Source organism: Erinaceus europaeus, chromosome 3 (assembly GCF_950295315.1).
Source record: "Erinaceus europaeus chromosome 3, mEriEur2.1, whole genome shotgun sequence".
Classification (NCBI taxonomy): domain Eukaryota; kingdom Metazoa; phylum Chordata; class Mammalia; order Eulipotyphla; family Erinaceidae; genus Erinaceus; species Erinaceus europaeus.
In genome coordinates, this window is record NC_080164.1 from 62,145,596 (window position 1) to 62,168,803 (window position 23,208).

General features: G+C 40.7%; 1 protein-coding gene across 3 annotated transcripts; it reads left to right on the top strand.

The window, feature by feature from the left end:
• On the top strand, positions 1–16,260 carry IL1RN (interleukin 1 receptor antagonist). 3 transcript variants are annotated; one of them, XM_060187272.1, is made up of 5 exons: positions 1–117; positions 10,237–10,288; positions 11,965–12,053; positions 13,449–13,561; positions 14,683–16,260. In XM_060187272.1, the coding sequence occupies exons 1-5, from the start codon at positions 108–110 to the stop codon at positions 14,893–14,895; spliced, it is 477 nt and encodes a 158-aa protein (XP_060043255.1). In that variant the 5' UTR covers positions 1–107; the 3' UTR covers positions 14,896–16,260. The 3 variants fall into 3 exon arrangements, with proteins under 3 accessions (XP_060043255.1, XP_016044768.1, XP_007525521.1); XM_016189282.2 differs by lacking the exon at positions 1–117 and adding an exon at positions 10,013–10,096; XM_007525459.3 differs by lacking the exon at positions 1–117 and having other exon boundaries at positions 10,124–10,288.
• The last annotated feature ends 6,948 nt before the right edge of the window (positions 16,261–23,208 follow it).

Here is a 23,208-nt window from a genome sequence, read left to right on the forward strand (position 1 = left end):
ATAAGTGCCTCATACACCATTGCTCCTCCTTGCGGTACAACTAACTCCTCACTCTGGGCAGAGACGGGGAAATCTTGGAAGACATTGTATCCTATCAGGCCCTCCCCATGGCTTTAGGTAAGCAATTTCCACTCTGACTTTTCCATCTGAAAAAAGAAATGGGGAGGAAAATGTCTACTGCTGGTGTTTACCAAATGCTTTCACACTCTGAAGAGCAAGCTTCCAAGGAAATGGGGAGGGCATGAGTATCCTTGTGTCCAACTCTATCTGGAAACCTGTTCACTCCTGAGACAAGTTCCCTAGGGAGACTATACAGATGCTCTGAGGTGGAGGGTGCAAACCCAGTGCCTGCTGAATCAGCAGGTGAACAGAGAATATTCTCCAGCTATGAGGAAAAAATCATAACATTCTCAGGACCAATCTGCAATTTTCTATTATTGACAGAGATATGGAAAATTAGAGAAATTGTTCCATAAAATAAGAGAAAGAACAATGTGAGCTCAATGAGAAATACAAATAGGATCTGGCACTCAGTCTTGAGGGTGGCAGAGGAGGGTAGATACTGCAAAGAATGAGCAACTCTCACTAATTAGTTCCAACAGGTGGTTTCCATGAAAAAAAAATGTAGGCCCAGGTGGCCAGAACGACATTTTTCAAAAAAGAATCAGGTAGTCTGATTTCATTATATGCAGTACTTTATTAAATGAAATAATAAAATCAACAAATAAAACATCAATCTATGAGCTGCTGATTTGCAAGCTCTGGTTATGTTTGAGATAGGAAAAAAAGATCTTTAGATGAGTGGTCTGAGGACATAGTTTTTAATTCTAAGTGGACCTCTAATGGATAAACTATTGATATTTTTTCTTTCTGGGTCTCACATTTTTCTATGGTAAGAGGAACCTGGCCAACTCCTTGGGTTTTATGGAGACAGTAGTAGTTTTCCACAGGTCAGGCACACTGCTCAAAGCTCTGCATTATTTATCACATTTAATCCTCACAACCACCATATTAGGAAGGATTATCACTGTTCATATATTCAGAAGAGGAAACTGGGGGATGGAGAAGTTAAGCAATTCACCAAGACCAGACAGCCAGGATAAGAGACAGCCTGTCTCTAACCACTTTTTAGGGGTACAGAGACTGAATGACATCACAGAGAAGTGTCATGTAAACCATAGGCAACTGTTCCATGGGGGAACAAATCCTCCCTTTCTACCAGTGATGTAGCAGTCTCTAGTGCAAAGCGTTAAGATATTAGCTCATGGTCCTGTGTATTTATGATGTATATAAAGAAGGAATCTGAACTACTTCCAAATGTGAAGAAGTTCCTATTATAAGAATGGTTTGTCAGAAAATACTTAAATCTGGCACACAGTAAGTGCTAAATAAATGTGCTTGAATTTGAATGAGATTTAATTAAGAAGGCTAGTGCATTTAAGCTCAGCAAAGAGCATGCTTCTTGTGAGGAGGAAATTCATTCTCTACCTTGGAGCATGGGAACATGGTCATGGAACATGGAAGGAAACCATGGCTAGTAACACTGTTGCTGAGAAGATTTAGGACTGCAGGATGCATAGAGAGATTCTTGGTCCTACTGAAGAGCTGGAAAAGTTAGCAAAGAAGACCAAGCTTGGAAGTTGAGACCAACCTGTATGTTACCTGGGACAACTCATTGAGCTCACTGGACCCTGCTTCCTCTATCTTACATCTAATGTCTATGAAGACTAGAGCAAGTAGGAAAAGTAAGGGGAGGTAAAGACAGAGACAATGAAAGAGTAAGACCTTTTTAGCTCCCAAGTTTAAAAACAATTTTAAAGTATCTATCTATCTATCTATCTATCTATCTATCTATCTATCTATCTATCTATTTACATGAGAGAAAAAGAGAGAGAAGGAGCCAGAGCAGCTGACACATATGATGCTGGGAATCGTGGAGAACTTTAGATCTTATGCTTTGAAGTCCAGTGCTTTGGCCACTGCACCACCTCCCTTTCTGCTGAAAACAAGTTTGTTACTAAGTATTTTCATATCTTAATTATACTGCAAAATGAAATTAATTTTAGTGGTTTAATTAAAAATTAACTTGGGACTGGAAATGTAACTCAGTAGTATGACACATAAAAATTAACTTGATTAAATGAGAGTGATTAATCACTAGTAACTTGATAAATGGTGGATTTCAGTATAGATTCATATCAAACCCAGAAAATTCTAGTGCAAAAAATGTCATCTCTTTCTTTGAATGGAAGACTTACTAAGGTCTTGTAGAGCTCTTGTGTGCTTTGTCTGCTTTTATAATAAAATGGACCACATCTTTGCTATTTAAAAAATCCAAATAATCAAGTACAATGATCCAATATTTGTTCCTGCAATTTGTGGCATCAGTTACTATATGGTGAGAGTACCTTTAAAGGGTTTATATCATAGGGTCACCAGTCATCTTCATTTTCCAATGGCTGTGGGGTTTCCAAGAATATGGGACTTTCAGTGCTAAAACTGGGAAAGTTTTGGAAAGCCTGAGACAGTTGTCCAGTCTAGTTTAGAATCAGGTAAAGAGGTTTCTGTTTAGCCAACATAAAGTATCCTTTCCTTACTATACATAAATCTTCTAAATTTTTTAAATTAAGGAACAAATTATTGCCATGTAGTGTGTAAGTTAAGTTAAAACCAAAGTAAATACCATTAAAGACAAACCTAATTCTTGCTTTTATTAACCATTCAATAAAGCAGAGAAAAAGTCAGCTGTCTCTGGCAAGAATGCAGTGTAGAAAGAGGTACAAAAACTGGGTTCAAATCCTGCCTCATCTAGTCTGTGAAGTAAGTTATTTCATCTTTCTGATACCAAGTTTCTTATTCTATGTAACAAGTACAGGCATATTCACTTCTTGGAAGTAGGTATAAATATATCCATCTTGCACAGATACTATGAGGACTGAGTAAGATATATGTGAAAGAGTAGAACACATAGGAGTACATGTAGGGAGCATAATTGTCCCCTCTCCCAAGTTCTTGGCCCTCTCCCTTTTCTTCTGTCTGGAGAAGATGCCTTATAAACTAATGATCCACAAATAGAAAGTAAGAAAAACAAACCCATAAATCTAGGAAAGGATATAACTCAGTTAATGATGGTCTTCAATGCAGATCCAGAAACTTCTGGAGCAAAAACCATCTTGAGGACTGTGTTAGATAGGATTGGTAGTAAGTTTACCATTTAGATGCAGGAAGAGAGCAAACTCGTTGTATAGCAAAGATCTGTAACAGTTGATCTATACACACTCTACCCAGTTATTCTACACCCACCAGGATGGCAGTTGAAGTCTTCCTAAATGGCTGTAACAGAATAGGCAGAGGTAACAGAACACCTTCGGATCTGACCTGTTACTGTAGGGAGTTTCTAATAAATGTTGGGCTTGTTTTCATTTGACTCGATACCTAGTAGGACTTGATAAGTGACGACTGACAAAGTGAAAACATCAATTATATTTGTCCTTCTCTTTTTCTTTATATGGATTTATTTACTCATCTTTAAAAAAAAAAGTAACCAGAGATTTTGTGCTGTTATCCTAGTAAGCATTTACAAGATTTGAACAGTGAGACTGCTTATATGATATGCTGTGTCATAAAATAGTCAGGTACTCTAGAATTAACTGGAGAGTCTGTGTTAGATTAAGTTGTTGCAATTTAAGGAATTCACCTGTCCACCCAAATTCAATTGTTATCTGTAAATAGTGTTTGATGCATGCGTTTCTTCAAGAGGAACAGCTAAAATGTTTACACTGAACTTCATTAAGGTTTCCCAGTACACTGGATTTGTCAGTGGGCCCTTTTTTGCGTGAGGGGCAAGACCTGTGTGAGGGGAGGGGATTCAGAATGAAAAGAAGGGGAAGAGAGTTGGGAAATGTTACAGTTTTTCTCTAGAAGTCTGAAGAGCAGATAAATTTCCCTGCCTCTGAGAGGTAATGAAACTAGTGAGATCTAGGCTCCGAGTGGCATATCAGTGACTTGAAACCATCTAAGGTGGAACATGGAAAATGCTCTAAGTTAGAGCTTTCTATGATGACTCAGCTGTCAGATGTTCACCAGAACAACAAACATTGTTCATCCTTCTTGCTCACTCTCCTTAAACCATGACCCAAGTTTAATCATCTTTCCATGATCACTTAGGACAACATTAGAAAATCAAATCTGACAAATGTCATTCTCTGATTTAGTTCCCTTTATAATAAATTCCGTTTTGATATACCATTAAAGACCCTTTTTCCTCCTCTTCCTTCCTAATATTGCAATCACTTTCTCTACCCCTATTCTTAATATGTATCTCCAATTCCATCTGTCCTGAATAATAAGACTTAGTAAAGATATAGTGTTGGTATGCTTCTAATAGCATCGGTTCCCACCTCTGGCCTAGACTTAGAAGCAAAATTTTGGTCATGTTAGCTATTAAAACTAGATAAGATGTATTTTTTTAAGTTTCTCTTTTCTTTCTTTCTTTTTTGGATAAGACAGAGAGAAATTGAGAAAGAAGAGAGAGGAATATAGAGAGGAGGAGAGAAAGACAGACACCTGCAGACCTGTTTCACTAACCATGAAGTAACCCCTGCAGGTGGGGATCTAGGAGCTAGAACTGGGATACTTGTGCTGGTTCTTGCGCTTCGCACCATGTGCACTTAACCCAACTCCCCTTAAGTTTTTTCAATTCATGATCTCATAGTGATTTACAAGATTAAATAATAACTAGGATTTAGTTCCACACCACACCCACCACCAAAGTTTTAAGCTTTCATTTCCCCAAAGATAATCACCATAGTTCTTCTAAAGTCTAAGAGATAGGTCAGATACCTTTTTTATACTTCATGCATTTAAATTTTCTATATCCTACATATGAGTGAAATCATCTGTCAGTTGTCCTTCACCTCCTCCTCTACTTCGGTAAGCATAATCACTATTCATTTTGTCCTGAAGGACACAAAACCATCATTGAGTATATATCCCATGATGTCTTTATCCAGCCATCTGTCAGTGGGTGTTTAGGTTGCTTCTATATTTTGTCAATTGTGAATAATGCAGCTATAAACATAGGAGTGCATATGTCCCTTTGGATTAGTGTTTAGAAATCCATCATTAAAAAAGATGGATTTCTAAAGCACCAAAAATCACCAAGGCTTGGAGAACCACAATAACCATTGAAACAGAGCTCATCCCTGGAGCTCCTTACCCATGAAGCATCCCTGGAGCTCCTTACCCATGAGCTCCTTACCCATGAAGCATTTGCTTACCTATGAAGCATTGTCTTAAAAGTTCTAGCTGAACTCCAGACAGACTCAAGGGAGTTGAGAGTGAGAGAGGAGGAGCTCCTCCACTCCAGGAATCCCAGGTGGGCTTACAGTCCTAGAGAAGTAGAGGTGAACCAGAAGTGAACTAATTTGCAGTAGTAGCCCAACTTTGAATCATCTCATGATGTCTTATGTGAAGTGGCCTGGCTACTTTACCTAGCACAAGAAAGAGCAAATTGTCTCTGCATAAATGCAGCACCATCCAGGACTTCAAATGATCTCTACAGTTTTTGCTGTACATTGTGCAGCAGGCAATATAAAGTAATCAAGTATATGCAAGACAATCTGTGCACCAGAGGGGGAAAAAATTCAATAGGACATCCAGTGAAGTTTCAATCACAGTTATCAGAGGCAACCTTTATGAGAACTGTGAGTAATATATTCAAGGATTTTAAAAGATTGAAACTCCTGGTAGAGAAATAGAAACAATAAAAACAAGGAACCAAGTAACTAAATGGAACCCCAAGAAGTGAAAGAAGCGATTAGCTATAATTGAGAAATAGCTAACATATTTGAAAGATTTGCTAGGCTGACTCTGTCTTGACCCTTTTTTCTTTACCAGGTTTAATGGCTGGGTTTCAGTGTTTGTATGACTCCACCACTCATGGCAGCTATTTTCCTTTTCTCTAGATAGAAAGTTAAGATACAGAGATAGAAAAGGAGAGGTAGAGGTAAGAGGAGAAACACCAGAGCACCACTCCTCTATTTATGAAATTTCCCCTCTGCAGGTTCTTTCTTTCTTTCTTTCATTGATTTAATAGTTATTGATAAGACTATAAGATAAGAGCAGTGCTTTCCACACAGTTCTCACCACCAGAGTTTCATATCCCATCCCCTCCATTGAAAGCTTTCCTATTCTTTATCCCTCTGGGAGCATGGGCCTGAGATCATTATGGAGTGCAGAAGGTGGAAGGCTTGGCTTCTGTAATTGCTTCTCCACTGGAGATGTGTGTTGGCAGGCCAATCCATACCCCCAGCCTGCAGACACTTTCATGTGGTGGCCCAAAGCTTGAACATGGATCCTTGCACATGGTAATGTGTGTGCTCTACAGAGTGAGCCAGCTTCCAGTCCCTTGTGCTTAACATTTACAGATACCAATAATTAAGCCTCCCAGTGCAAGCTCCCTGTAGCCTGTCAAGTGTCTCTCCCATGATACAAACTAAGCTTGCTTGCCCTATCCTCTTTAAGGTGATCTTTATGATTTTTGTTGTCCCTGGGTGTCCAGCAGGGCAAGGTTCACCATGTGGAAGGTACTAGCCACAATTGTCATGCCTGTGGTTCTGAGGAAGGTACCAGGAACTGAACAGAAATCAGAGTTCTTACATGCTATGGTCATTCAATTTAATTTGAGGAGGGGGTGATGAGCACCCAGAAATGAGAATGAATTGAGTCATAGATCTATGGGCAACAGTCATGAAGAAACTTAACATATTTTTAATGAGTGAATCAAGAATAGAATTGTGGCCAGAAATGTGAGGAGATGAAAGGGACTTCTCTTTTCCTCTTGCTTCCTCTGCTCAATGCAGAGGTTAAGAATCCACCCTGGAGCCAGGAAGGCTTGGGACACACTGGGGAAAGGAGTGCATTTGAGGACTAACTGGGTTATGAGGGAGTTGTGGTGATGTCTCACTAACCAGTCAGATTCATATGCATCACCTCTTTTAGTAGACCCTCAACAAAAACAAACAAACAAGCAAAACACCCAATTGACCCTCAAAGGTAGATCTTTCTTCTTGCATGTGCTTTGAAGGGTGGGTGACTACATACAGCTTGTGAAATGAATCTGAGAGAGATTCGTGCCATTTTCTTTCCTTTTCAACCTTCTCTTCTTTATTTTTTTAATTTTTAAATTTTTTACTTATAAAAAGGAAACACTGACTAAACCATAGGATAAGAGGGGTACAACTCCACACAATTCCCACCATCAGAACTCATATCCCATCCCCTCCCCTGAAAGCTTTCCTATTCTTTAACCCTCTGGGAGTATGGACCCAAGGTCATTGTGGGATGCAGAAGGTAAAAGGTCTCATTTCTATAATTGCTTCCCCGCTGAACATGGGCATTGACAGGTCGATCCACACTCCCAGCCTGCCTCTCTCTTTCCCTAGTGGGGAAGAGCTCTGAGTAAGTAGAGCTCTAGGACACATTGGTGGGTAGTCTGTCCAGGGAAGTCTGATTGGCATCATGCTAGCATCTGGAACCTGGTGGTTGAAAAAAGAGTTAACATACAAAGCCAAACTAATCGTTGACCAATCATGAACCTAAAGGCTGGAATAGTGCAGATGAAGAGTTAGGGGGTCCTCTATTTTGTAGGTAGCTAGTAAGCATATTTTAGTTATATTCCAAAGGGCCTGTGGCTATACTAGTTTTTCTTTTTCTTTTTTCCTCTGAACCTGAAATCTGATATGCAACTGGATCCAAGTTATTGTCTGGGGGATGATGTCATGGCTGGAAAAATGACCAGAAAGCTGGATCAGGGAAGAGAGTAGCTCCCTAATATGGGAAATGTGTATAAATATTGTTGAATGTAAACCCCATCGATTTGATGTGATCTGGGGCCTATATTCAGCTTAGGAGCCTATGTGACCTCTTACATCCCTCTAGATCTGAGCTCACATTCTGTGGTCATAAGTAGGAACATTCCAAGCTGCCCCAATATGGACCCACCTTCCTCAGGTATAGGCATAGAGACATCAGGCATGGAATGTCAACCCTTCACCCTCATTTCTCAAGTGATACCATTCCTTTCATAATATTCTCAAATTCCATTCCAGGAGGTTTACTTCCTAACAAAGTCCCAAAACCTAGATATAGACCAGGTCCAGTAAGATAGAGCACATGTTCACATGTATCCATAAACTAGGGCAAAATATATACCTCAAAACAAAAGTACACAATAGTCTGTAGTGAGTCAGTATAATGTTCATAATGAAATAGTGTCCACTTAGACTTAGGTACCCTCCTCACCTACTTCCTATTACAGTTCTCTCACTCACTCCAAAGCTAACTTTATCAAAGCAAGGACTGCAAAAGCTGAATAAGGGCAAGAGACTGGCATACTTTAACGATGACTCTAGTCACTATCAGGCCATTCCATCAGCTGGGGCCCTAGTTAGGGAGTCCTGAGATTCCTAAACAGACATGATGGGCCTAAACCTCGAATAAATCCCTCTCTCCATTGTTACTGGTCATTTCTATCAGGAACAACACAATAGACCCCTTTTGTGGGACCCTATAGGACCTTGCCCTCAACTTGGATCAACAGTGGTAGAGAATGTTCCGTCCTCCAAAGGAAGGACGGACAACATACTCTATGCTACACCTGAGGAGTCATGCCACTTTCACCCCTCAAAGCAATCACTCAGGGGATGATACAAGTTTTTCCAAAAAAAAAAAAAAATGCACCATTTGCTTTGAAAGATTTGGAGACTTCAACTGAAGTCTTTCTCTTTGAAGAAATTTATTCTCATCTGAAAACTAACTTTGATGCATTGATTGAAAATAGTCAGACTCATCAGAATCAACATGGCCTCAGTCAGTTAGGCCTTCGACTAAGAGTGAGCCCTAGATTTGGGACCACACCTTTGTCATTAACAAGCTGTGTAACCTTGGGCAGGTGCTTTCCCTCTGCGCTTTCTTCAAAACAATAATAGGTTGAGAATGGATGATTACAAATTGCTACAATTTGTGCTCCCTCACCCAGATGTGACAGTCATGTAAATCCTACAGAAATGCTATTCAACTTTTTTCCTGCCAATAAATAGGAGCATGCTTCCTTTTTTTCCTATCTAGATTATAGTAAGGAAGAGAGATGATGGTTATTAGTCCTCACTCTGGAACAATTTTCCCCTCTCTTCTCCTTGACTTCCTTCTGGCTTTACTTCTGCTCCTCTTCCTCCTCCTCCTTTTTCTTTCTCAACTTTTATCCCAGAGGAAGGCATGATGAAGCACATTCTGAGCTTGAGGAAACAGAGGCAGAAACCTAAATAAGTGACCTGTCAAGGTAACAGAGCTGACAAATAGAGGAAGAATTTGGACCCATTTCTGTTCAGTGCTGAGATCACCTACATTCCTGAGATAGTTCCTTTCTGAGTGTAAACAGAAAAACATTTCTCCAGAAGCACTCGCTTTACTCTATAGCACGAGTTGGCAAGTTTCAAGCCCAATCAGGCCACCATCTGCTTTTGTAAATAAAGTTGTATTGGTGCACATTGATGTGTAGTCAGTTACAGACTGTCTATGGCAACTTTGAAACTACGACAGCAAAGTTGAGTAATCATGACAGAGACCAGAGAGATGGTTCCAAGCACTAAAATATTTACTATTTTGATCCTTTACAGAATGTTCAGCAGTCCCTAGTCCAGAGTCCCTCAAGGCTGTCCCTCTTTCAAAGAAAGCAAAGTGACACCATTATGCCTGTGCTGGGAGTCCTAGTACTTGCCTACATTAGGAAAGGGAGTTCTGATCAAATCTATTTAGTTTTCTTTTGTTTTTGAGTCAACAGATAGTCTCAGGGTACCTGTAGGCAATGAAAGAGGTTGGTTTTCATTGTACTCTTCTTCCCAGGAACTCGGTGAAGGGGAAATAGAAATCTAAATTTTGGGGAAATTGCACAGGGGAAAATAGGAGGGAGTTAGTTACAACACCCCATTGCGACACTCAGCAGGGTTGAAAGTGACAGCAGCAAGGGTTTCTCTTTTTTGAAATGTGAGGGCATTTCCGCTTCTCAGAGTGGACAGGGCGGTGACAGCCTGGTCTGGTGAGTGATTTTTCTTTATAAGCCACTCTCTGGGATCTGAAATGGCAGTCTCCCTTGCCTTACCCAGGGCCACAGGATGGAGATCCGCAGGTTCCCTTGCAGTCACCTAATTGCTCTCCTTCTTTTCCTGTTCCATTCAGAGACAGCCTGCCGCCCCTCCAGAAGGAGACCCTGCAAGATGCAAGCCTTCAGGTGAGTCTGACTGAGGAAGCAGAGAGGAGGGTGAGTAGAGAAAGGTTGAAGCCATCAAGTGTGATTGCTCCACAGAATCTCTACATATATGCTCTAGGACCTTGTATTTCAAACATCCCAGATGTCCAAAACTTGTTCAGGGCCTGATTTAGTTTCCCAGAGATTCTGGCAGCTCATCAAGTGACAGTCATCTGCTAAGGAACCACACAAAGATATCGGCCTTACAAAGATGGTGAAGGGGGAGCCCACTGTGAATGGGCTCACAACACAATCCCAGACCTGTGGCTAACAATGCCTGTTTGTGCTGAAATATGGAAGGACCATGCTCCCCTGGGGTCTTGGTTTCCCCATCTCTGACATGGGTTCATGATAACCCTTTCTCAGCCTTGAGTGATTGTTATAAAAATCAAATGCATAGACAGTAGAGCAATAGTATTCTGTGATTTGCCAAGTTCCTGAAATCCATTGTGATTTTTTTTTCAAAATGGGTTTAGGAGCTATGTGAGATGATATTATGGTTATAAAAATGACGGGTTGTAATGTTGACTAAAACAGTGCTGTCTTCATTCTCTTTCTGTTCAGCTGTATCCCAGGGCTGAAGGTGCCAATGGGTCATTCTCTGCACTTCTTAAATTTCTGTGGCTTAAGGCTGCTGGTGGGACTACTCTATGTGTGCAGATGTAAATATGTGCTTGCTATGTACAAGTGCAAGTGTACTTTCATATGTGTATCTAGACAATTTCCTCCCCTCCCCAGATATGAGAATTGCCCATTTAAAGAGGTTTTTCTTCCTCTACCTGTGAGCTAGGAGACAAGGAAATGCCCATGGAGGTTTCTTAGTAAAGAATGCTTACTCCCTTCATACTGAGACTCATCCAAGAACTAACTCTCATTTGTCTGCACCCCTTACTGACTTCAGGGGCTCTAAGAACCTTCTGACATAGTGGGTATCGTCAGCCCCACTTAACAGATGAGGACATGGGACGCAGGTCAATCTGATAAACAGTTGGGATGGAGGATCTATATCCTGGTTGGTACTCTATTCACTACATCTCACAGCTGTGAGCTCTGACATCAGCCCAATGGGGTCTTCATAAAAAAAAATAGATTGGATGTCAGCAACAAACCACAGGTTGATGGAGGGCAAACTTTAGGGATATATTCTTATGGTCTAAGATTGATACCAGTTAACTGCAAATTTTCTGTCCTTTGAGACCTCTAGCACTGTGCTGTGGTAGTCATCAGTCTCAGATGACTCTTTAAATGTGCATTTAGCTTTATGAAAATTAAATATAATTTAAAAATCCCAAACTTCAGAATACTGTATTTCAGGAGGTCGGTAACCATGTGGTTGGTAGGGCCATAACATTTCTTCATCCCTGGAGAGTTCAACTAGACAGTACTATTCTAGGCAGCAAACTCTGGGAATTGGAGGATAAGGAGCGAAGCAAGGAGAGGGGTGAACCACCTACTAACTATGGAAATGTTACTTGCCATTTAATCAGTGATCCACTCCCCTTCTATGTTATGTGTATTCTAGAATACCAAATTCATTTCAAAGTAGACTCAGTTCAATGCAGATGCAGCAAACTCTGGGGAACACAGACAGAGGTTAGTCTCAGGGCTGGGTACCTATATAGTACTGCTCACTATAGTTAGCTACTTTTGCTTTCCAGAATCTGGGATGTCAACCAGAAGACTTTCTACCTGAGGAATAACCAACTTGTTGCTGGATATTTGCAAGAACCAAACATTGAACTAGAAGGTGAGTAGTTGCCCAAAAGGGCAGCGTTATATGGGTGTGCTGTAACTTTGCCCTGGGGTCTACAGTATTATCACATGTCTTCAGAAGCCTTGGGTACAGTGATTTAGTCCCCATTGTGCCTTCATGGCTGAGTTTGAGGCTAAGAAGGGGACCCACCACCAGTAGGCACGTAGGATAACTTTTAATAAAGCAGGGGTCAGTAAAGCCCAGGTTAAGAACCACAACGTATAGGCACATTGGTTCTCAGTCCATAACTGGAAGGAATAGATTAACCCCATCTGTCCCCTTGTACCTATTGAGTCCCTTTTGTTTCTGTGTTGTTCAAAAGGTAACTACAGGGTGAGACAGTGGTGTACCCAGTGAAGTGCACATAGTACTAAGTGAAAGGACCTGTGCAAGGATCTGCTCCCCACCTGCAGGGGGTCTGCTTCATGAGTGGTGAAGCAGGTCTCTAGGTTTCTGTCTTTCTCCCTATCTCCCCCTCCTATCTCAATTTCTCTCTGTCCTATCAAAAAAAAAAAAAAAGCCATGGAGTGGTGGATTCATAGTGCCAGCACTGAGCCCTAGCAATAACCCTGGAGGAAAAAAAAATGTAACTCCACCCCAAATGAAAATACTATAGAGAGGATTAGCTAATGTCTTTTGTTTACAGACACCACATTCAATTGTGTTCTGGTCTGTGCTGTAAACAGGTTGCAAGAACTTGGGTGCACTTTGCCTACTGCATGCTACAACTTTCCCTTTAATAACAATGAGGTAATGTAGGAGCACTGGATATTGTGGTGTGATATTCTTTCTTCTCTGACCTCCTACGATATTTTCACACTCATGTTGGTTAGCTTGACACTACTGAATAACATTATCTCCATCTCTCCAACTTGTCCACCCCCTGTTCTGCTTCTCACCCACATAAAACACTCTGAAAGACTGTGAAATTTGTCTTTCCTGTCTTTCTGGAATTATTTAAATAAACACTCAGAAGCACAGGGATGCTGGGACTTTCATAGCTACATGAGAGGATGGAGACCACCAAGTCAGGCAGATTCAAGATCATTTAGGCTTCTTTGAACTGAGCCATATTAATAATTTTGAATTGAGTCATATTAATGATTTTGTGTGCTATTTTCCTAGTCTATGGGCAGCATATCTGTTGACCAGGAACACAAGTATCTCAGGGAAGTGAGGGAAGAATAAAAAGTACATGGATAAGTCTAGGAGATTTGGTTCTGGAAAAGTACAGTGTTTGTTTTTATGTTCTATTTGGATATAGACAGTGAAGTTGAGATTTTCATTTGGAGGAAGGACAGATTATTCCCTAAGGAGTCAAGGTTATAATCTCTTCTCCACCTCTCTTTCTTCTTCCTTACACTTGACTATTGCTTTTGCTTTTTTCAGAGAAAATAGATGTGGTGCCTATAGAGTCTCATGCTGTGTTCCTGGGGATCCATGGAGGGAAGCTATGGCTAGCGTGTGTCAAGTCTGGTGATGAAATCAAGCTCCAGTTGGAGGTAAGGCTCTGTCTCAAATAATAACCACTTCACAGCCAGGGACTAAAGACAACCACAATATGTTCTTTCTCATCATTCTCTGAGTTGGTTAAGAGCCACTGGGCAGTTTTGTTCCATATGGTATAGTCACTGCTATATCTGTATTCAGCAGAGAGCTCAGCTGATGATGGGTCATACAAGAGGCTTCTCATCCTTTAAGCTTTTGTTTCATGTGGTGTTTTAGAATTAATTCATCACTTTGAGCTTCTTTACATGGATGCTAGCTTCTAAGAGAGATACTTCCAAAAAGATAAACTTTAATATTCAAGATCCTTGTTTGCATCTGGATCATTGGGCAAAATCTAGATATGTGGCTAGCCTTGATAAAGGAAAGGGCCACACAGGACGTGAAGCCAGGAGGCGTGGTTCATTTGAAGACCTCAACATTTATGAGATACTCACTCCAAAAGGATGCCAAAACACCTATAATTGCCCCCATCCAGTAAGGTCAGCCATTAAAACCTTCCTCTTCCAACCCTTATCTCAAGTCTATGAGTTGGAATCCAGTTAATAATCCAGTGCTCCTGGTTTCCGTGCAATATTGAGTGGACTTGAAAAAATCCTGAAAAAGACAACTTATCTCTCAGGCATGCTGGACAACATCTTAACTCAAACACAAATGGCCATAATATAATACTGTCACTTTCTTTCATCTGTGGATGGGATACCTTTTTAGAGGATGGTTGTATGTGTAGAGTATAGGATAGCCAGGATATTATATATAACACATTGAATGGCCCCAGTGCTTTCTGACCATTTTCAACTCTACTTCCTCTCTTAGGAGAGGCAAATCCTAACAGGGGGCCAATCTTCATTGGTTTTGGCCTATGTTGGTGGTATTGTGTATTTAATTTATTCACCCAGGGCTAGAGTGACCAGAGTTGCCAATATCAAGTTGTGACAATGGGACACACTCTGTATCATGCTATGTGAAGACACAGAGGTCCGTGGACTCCCACTAGGGTTCACCATATGATACAGATTGGTCAAAGAAAGGGCCATATCATGGCGAGGGGTGGAGAAGAGAACAGCATGGCACCGCTCAGCTCTTCATTTATTATCTGTTATCTCTTGGCTTCCAGGCAGCTGACATCACTGACTTGAGCAAGAACAAAGAGCAGAACAAGCGTTTCACCTTCATCCGTTCAGACAATGGTTCTACAACCAGTTTTGAGTCAGCTGCCTCTCCAGGGTGGTACCTTTGCACCTCACTGGAGGCTGACAGGCCTGTCAGCCTCACCAACACACCTGAGGAGCCTGTCAAGGTCACCAAGTTTTACTTTCAACAAGACTAGGAGTACAGCCACACCCCTGCTCCACTGCCTGTTCATCTATGACTCTATAGACTGCCTCTCCATCCAGCCCAATGCTCACTCACGGAGCTCTGAGGAGCAAGCTTGGTGGTGTGGACCTTCAGAAGAAGGCATAAGAGTCCTGGAAACAGGACTCTCTCCAGCCTCCTCAGCTAACCCTTCCTCTATGCTGCCTCCACTGTGATCTTTCTGAATCATGGTGCTACTCAAAGTCCTGTACCTTCAGGACTAAATCCAGGCCACCTGGTCAGTCTGGACACCCTCTCTTTTCCTGTATTCCCTACTCCTTCTCTTCTCTAACTTAGTGTCCAAACCTCAGATCCCACTACCACTGATCAACTTCCTAGACATTCCAATAACTTGTTTAACAAATTGAGGCTACTCCATGAAGGAGATTCTGTGGCAAAGTGGAAAAATAAGGGTTTCACTATATTTTTTAAAAGCAAGCCAAAACTTTATAGAATTTGAAAAAGAGCCACTTATAGGGAGATTATGTCCTTTTTGGAAAGAGGTAGAGAATGAAAATGAGTCTAGATTTTTGAAATGGTGATGAAAGTCATTTTAAAACAAAAGTTGGGTACTATGTTGGTCCTCTAATTTTATTTTCTGTTATTTTTTTTATACCAGGGTTTTTTCACTGGGGCTTCATACCCTCACAGTTCCATATGCTCCTGGCAGACTCTTGTCCTTTTTTTCTTCTTCTTTTTTAAAATCTCATTTTTTTTTTCATTTCTTTCTTTTATTTTGTATAGAGGAGAAGAGGTCAGAAGGAGAGAAAAAGAGTAGAGACCCCATAACACCTTTGTATGGTGCTCCTATGTGACTATCAGAGGCTCAAACATGGGTACTTTTTCACATGGTAATGTGTACATTCTACAGGGTGAGCCACCTCATGGCCCATGGCCCCCTCCTCCCCCCTTTTTTAATCATCCAGAAGCATTCCTGCAGTTTGACCAGGATACCCAGACCCCACACACCATGTCCACTCCAGCACCATTGTAATTGCTGGCAGTACTCTCAGCTGCCTGAGACTCCAGTCAAGTGGCCCCGGCTCCTACTGCATAGATGTAGCTGTTCCAGAATTCTTTCTTCATTTCCTGGGAGAGATGAAGTACTTCTTGACAGTTTTTGTACTTATATCTTGGATAATGCCTTTGCCTCTATTTTTCTCCATCTCAGACCCCCAGCTGGCAAAAGCAGGAAATCTAGGGTCCCTGTATGGGCTAGGAGACAGCCTGCCTGGTCCCTAGCAGGTGCACAATTGATACTCATTGTTTATGTTGAATGGAAAGTTTCCTACTTTCTGCGACTTATACCCTGTTTTACAATAAAACCTTGAAAACTTAACTGTTTCACTGGTGGTATCCATGGCCTCACTGGGTATAGGTATGGAATGCTAGGGGATGGAGAGACAAGTGGTCATATTGCCTCTCACAATTTCCATTTACACCTTGGGCCTTACTCTCCGTGGGTAACATGAGAATCACTCTCGCTACCAGGGAGGTGTACGGCACCATTGTCCACAATAGTCTTCATCTGTAAACTACTCAAATGCCCATCACAGAAGAATGAATATGTTAAGTCAGATATGCTTAAATAAAACAACACTTAGCAATAAAAATGAATGATTCACAGCTGGTATGTTCCAATAAATGGTTGAATCTTACAAACATGAAACATACAGCATGATTCCATTTACATAAAGCTTAAAATAAACCAAATTGAGCTGTTGTCTGGGGACAATGTAAGCAGGTAGGACAAACAAGATTTTGCTCTCCTTTTGGCTGGCTTTAAGGAAATAGAGAGGGCAGGCAACCTATTACTTTATATGGATGAGTTTAGGCAGTTTTCTGCATTAGTGTTAGATTTCACAATTTTGAAATATGTAAGAAAACAAAAAAACTTCTGGAGTGTGAGGAAGAGGGAATCTGGGAAATGGGGAGAACAGATAGAACATTAGATTCATCCCCTGAGCAGTTATGAAATACTGAAGATCACTTACTGATGTAATTCAGCTAACTGGGTTGAGTAAGCAAGAATTACTGCCTTTCTCTTGCCCAGATGACTTTGGGACATAGAGTCAGGCCCCATTTGATCATATGTCTACTATGGAATTTTGACCTAGAGTGTGTTCTCACTTTTTTCTGTACTGTTCATTTAGACTGAGGTTTTCATTTATTCATTTTTTTAATTTCATTTATAAAAAGGAAACACTGACAAAACCATAGGATAAGAGGGGTACAACTCCACACAATCCCCACCATCAGACCTCATATCCCATCCCCTCCCCTGAAAGCTTTCCTATTCTTTAACCCTCTGGGAGTATGGACCCAAGGTCATTGTGGGATGCAGAAGGTGGAAGGTCTGGTTTCTGTAATTGCTTCCTTGCTGAACATGGGTGTTGACAAGTCAATCTATACTCCCAGCCTGCCTCTCTCTTTCTCAAGTAGGGTGGGGCTCTGGGGAAACAGAGCTCTAGGACACATTGGTGGGTCTGTCCAGGGAAGAAGTCTGGTTGGCATCCTGCTAGCATCTGGAACCTGGTGGCTGAAAAAATAATTAACATATAAAGCCAAGCAAATTGTTGACTAGTCATGAACCTAAAGGCTAGAATAGTGCAGATGAAGAGTTGGGGGTTATTTGTTTTGTAGATAGCTAGTAGGCATATTTTAGCTATATTCCAAAGGGCCTGTGGCTATACTAGTTTTTTTTTTTTTTCCCTGAGCCTGAAATCTGATATGCAGGTGGATCCAAGTTATTGTCTGGGGAGATGATGTCATGGCTGGAAAAATGACCAGACATCTGGATCAAGGAAGAGACTATCTCCCAAATATGGGAAAGGGGTATAAATATTGTTGACTGTAAACCTCATCGATTTGATGTGATACTGAGACTTTCTAACTTTAAGTCCCTGGATGTCCCTCCAATGTCTCTGGAAACAGAGCCTAGTAAGGGAGGCTGAGCACAGGGTTTAAAGTATTTTGAGGGAAAAAAATCTGCTATCATCCTGCTAGAATATATAGTTCTCTCTATATTCTATATCGTCTGTTTTGTTCTCTAATGTCTTTAAGCATCTAGATCAAAACTTCACATATATTGGTGATAATAAGGATTGGTAAACAAATGAACTGATCACTGATATGTCAATCAAAAAATCTGAAAGGACAGGAAATTCAGGCCTCAGCAGAAGGGGGTCCTGGGGGGAAGAAAGGAATTGAAAAGAGGGTTCATATATGTAGTTAGCATTGCCAAGTCCCACAAAAGACTCTGCTACTTTATACCACTCTCTACTTCTCTACTCATTGATTTGGAAGTCTTGGTTCCAGATTCAAATCTTATCACAGAGGAAGGTTGGATTCAAACCTGAGGCCTCAGACTTGCTAGTCCAAAACTCTCCCACTGAGCTATTGCCCTTAGCCTGCTTCTAAATGCTTTTTTACTTACTTTAATGTTCCCTGACAGATGGGGAATAGCTGTGTAAGTGATACTTCCTTTCACTGACCTTAACCAAAGGTTGAGAGAAAGCTGGGTCTAATTCCCTAGCAAAATAAGACAATGTTCTAGTACCTTCTACACTTAAAACATGTCATGTAACACAACAACTATACACTGATTCTAAACCCTGATCACTTATACAACACAGCCAAGTAGTTTTGGAATATATTTATAATTTAATTTAATTTAAATTTATCTGTAATTTTGCTGGAAAAATAGTTCTTCATATTTGCTCTCAACTCAATAGATTGTAGGAATTATTTAAAAGTTTCAATATGGGCATCTTGCAGTGAATTTTGTTTTAAAAATATGTGCAGTGTGATTATGAGTTTACTTTTAAAAGTTCACTATATAATTTATGTATGTATTTAAAACATTTACACTGTTAAAACTTTCCCTCCTTTTCTGGGGAGCTGATCTGGGGTTTTCCCAGATTTGTCAAGTCAATTCTCTACCATTTTGCTATCAACTTATTCAGACCTCTTTAGTTGCCTGAATGTCCAATAGTTAAGAAACGCTATGGCGTTTCTCTTGACTGGCTTCTCCAGGGTCACACAGACAGCTGGATGCGGGATCCTGTGAAGAAACAGGTGCTTTCAATCTTAGTTACCTCACTGAAGTGCTTGGGGGTAAGCAGCGTCTCTCCATCAGAGAACATCCTGTCTTATCACTGTGAAAATTTCTGCTACTCATAACATGCTACAGAACTAGCAGACATTGGTGCTGAGTACTGATCTGTCCTTACATCTTGAATGACAGAAGATTTGAACTGCATTTCCACTGATGTCCACTAGGGAGCAATCAGAGCAGAAGTAGTGTGGGCAGGGCCAGAGGGGAGGAGTGGGAGCAGGATGGGCGGGGCCATAGTGGATAGAGCAGGCTCAGTACTGATTAAGTCTGGGTAGGGAGGAAGTCTTTCCTCAGGTAAAGTGTGCCTTGTATTCCCATCTTCCGTGCACCAGAGGGCAGTGTGGACCTCATTCGTGTGCTTGATGAGGCCACGACAGGGCCCTGAAATCCACAAGCTGACCCCAAGGTCCCCCACACTCTGCACCCCCCAGCAAGCCGCCTCCTCATTGCTTCTCCCGTCCCCACCAACACACCTGCCTTGTGGGTCCAAATTTAGGAAAGAGTTCATTGATCTATTCTCACCAATAAAATCTTCAAACATAAAAGCCCTGCAACATTAAAAAATAAACAATTTTTAAAAAGTTATAAAACGTTTTTTAAAATGAATATATGTATAAGCCTACATTTGACTTGTGGAAATTTAACAGTCTGCATATGATTATTTTGTCAGATAAATATTTTCTCTCAATCTGGGATTTTGCTATTCATTTTCCTATCAGCATATTTCCATAACCCAAATGAATAAAACTGTTTAATAAAATCCAGTTTATTGACTTTTCTTAGTTGTAAGAAAGAAGTCTGACATAAAATTGTGAAAAAGTGGTCCAGGAGGTGGCGAAGTGGTAAAACTTTGGACTCTCAAGTATGAGTTCAATCCCTGGCAGCACATGTGCCAGAGTGATGTCTAGTTCTTTCTGTCTCCTCCTATCTTTCTCATAAATAAATAAAATCTTTTAAAAAATTGCAAAAAAATATTGTGTCTCCTAGGTTATTCTAATTTTAGTTTGATATACAAGTCTATGCCTTATTTGGGTTTATAAGTGCAATGTGAGGTAAGGAACAAGGTTGTTTCTCTAAGGTATTGTGTATGTGCAATACTGTCACTTGAGCTTTTCATGCCTTTTAAAGAACAAACTCTTTCTTCTTTTCTTCTGTTTTATTTTATTTTTTCTTTCTTTTTTAAACCAGTTCTGGGTTATGGTGGTGCTCCCACATGATACCAGGGCTCAAACTGGGGCCTTGTCAATGGCAAGCCATGCACCCTACTCAGAGCACTATATAGCTCCTAATACACAAGTCACAAGTATAATTTTAAATGACTGTTTTGGAATAATGCCTTACTTCCTCCCCCCCCCCCCAGATTTAAGATTTTTGTTTATGATGCTTTTGACCTACAGCAACCTGGTAAATCACATCTTTTTGTAAGTAACTGAAACACTGAGTTTTCACTCTTCTGGACACCATCTGAATGTGAAAACTTTTAGTAAGCATTCTTATGGCAATATTTGCTTGCATAAATATAGGAAGAAGGATAAAGACATATCTCATAAGGTAGGGCAAGTACTTTTCCATGCTTAAGGCCCAAGCATCACACAGGAGTTATTATGGCACCAGAGAAATCTCTGGTGCTATGCTGTCTTTCCCTGTCTATCTGAATAAAAAAAGTAGCCCAATAACTCTGAGTAGTTAAGTCATGCATACACAGTGTAGCACAGAGAGAGAGAGAGAGAAAGTAAGAAAGAAAGAAAGAGAAAAGAAAAAAGAAAGAAGAGATAACAGAGAAGGGATAGAAGAAAAGGAAAGGGAAGAGAAGGAAAGGGGAGGGGAGGGGAGGGGAGGGGAGGGGAAGAGAGGAGAGGAGAGGAGAGGAGAGGAGAGGAGAGGAGAGGAGAGGAGAGGAGAGGAGAGGAGAGGAGAGGAGAGGAGAGGAGAGGAGAGGAGGGGAGAGGAGAGGAGAGGAGAGGAGAGGAGAGGAGAGGTGATGGGGGGAATGTATTTTGGAGCCAAGGAGGAAGAAAGAAGCTTTATATCTTGCTAACAGGTTTCAGTCTACTGAGAGGGCAATAAAGGCAGCTCCTTTGATCTGTTTTGTTTGTTTAGTTGAGGGACAGAGAGGGAAAGGGAGAGGGAGAGGGAGAGGGAGAGGGAGACAACCAAATCTTCCTTTAGTGCTGTGGGGGCTGAGTTTAAGTGTGGGTCATACATGTGACGAAGCAGCACACTACCCCAGTGAGCTATTTTTCTGGTCCCAAAGTTAGTCCATTGTCAAGACCAGAAACCCCAGAACATTTGGGAGTATCAAAAACAGTGGAATTAATCTCAAAAGTCAGGTATTATAGATGTAGTATGATGGTGACTTCCGGGAAATGTGTAGTGTGGCTCTTAAGGGAATGGAGAGCTCACTCAGTCTGAGACTTCCTATCAAAATTCCAGCAAAACAAATTAAACAGACTTAGATGGTTCCCATACCACTGACTTCAGTGTTCATGGAAGTAATTAGTTAAATTGTTGGGAGTACACTTAATTTGCAAACAAAGTGATTTTACTGTGATTTTTTGGTAAAAATTAGGGTGTAGGTAAAACTGTGATCCCAAAAGGACAGGACTATCTGATATGGCCCTAGAGGAGTGAGATATGAAATTAATAAACTGGGTTAAGCTAAAGATAGTAAGTTTGTTAGCCTCTGTTTATACAAATTTTTTTACAGAAGAATCATCCTGGCCCTGATGGCCAGATAGCTTCATGGCTTCAAGGCTAGTACCTGGCCTTTTCTTTGTTTGCCTTTTGCCCTCAAAGCAGATAACAAGGATTAAGACATGGTAGAAAAAACCATCATGATACTGATAGTAAGATAACTTGATGCCCTCCCAGACCTGTCCTGTTTATCTTAAAACCCATATTCTGTTTATCAAGAAATAGCACTTAGAAGTTGCCAGCCTCTCCTTCAATCTGTATAATTATTCTCTAAAACAAAGAATGAGAATTGTTTTTGAGCCTTGTACCTGCCTCCACTGTGTTCTGGATTATGAAAGTCCTTTTGTTCTTAGCACACCTGTTTTGGATACACATGACCTAGGTTCAAGACTGCTTTCACAGTACTGGAAAAAAATTCAGTGCTGTGTGTGTGTGTGTGTGTATTTCTGTGTTTATTTATCTGAAAAAAGTCAAGCTGGAGTAGTGAAACCCTAGTGGTGACAAAATGACATCTTTGCAAAAGTTGGTGTGATGATTGGCTGCAGTGGGCTATAGGTCTTCTGTTTGATGTCAAAGGTGGAAAGAAAGAGTAAGATACATTTCCTGTAACATATATCATTTTGGGACATAAAGTTCTAGTCCTCTTAATCATGTCTAAAGTTTTTTCTTGGTTTTTGACTGTAAACTAGAATGAATCCTGGATTTTTCTAACATCTATCTGATCATGGCTTTGCAGTATCTAATTATGTTTCCAACTTTCTCCCAATCCTCTTGGTCTGTATTAATTAAGAACTAAAACTATGTCTCCCATCTTGGGTCCTCCCACTCTGACCCCTTCTCTTTATGTTACTAATCTCCACACTTTCATTCCAATGAATAAATCCTCTATCTTGGAAAAAATAAAAATAAAAAGGGGGGGAAAGAACTGAAACTGTCAACTTCTGAAACAACACAAACTGGAGATGGAGAATTTGATATAAACTTCAGAGATTATTAGAATGGCTGTGTCTGAACAAATGTCATGACTGGGTACTAACTATTTCCCAGATATCTGATAACATCAGAAATATTTCAACCCAGAAGAATCTGCCATTTGAAACCATACAGACTGGAGATGGAGTCCAGTTAAGTCCATATCTAGAAACTTTCCAAAACCTGTGCTTCAAAATCTCCAACAGAATTTTCAGCTTTCTTCTTTTTCTTTAGCCTTTTCCTCATCTTGCTCTTCCTCTTTTTCCTTCTTCTCTTCCTCCTCCTCATCCTCTTTTTCATTTACTGGGGGATTTAATGGATTACAGTACAGCTGTTGACACATGAGTGCAATCTCTCATCTCCCTTGATAGGTGGCTACAAAACACTATAATCCCTCATTTAGATTGCTCCCCGCCCACATACACACACCATTATACACTAGGACTCCAAAGCCCTTCCCTCCCTACCCCCTTGCCTTCTCCTCCTTCCCCCAAATTCTCTGCT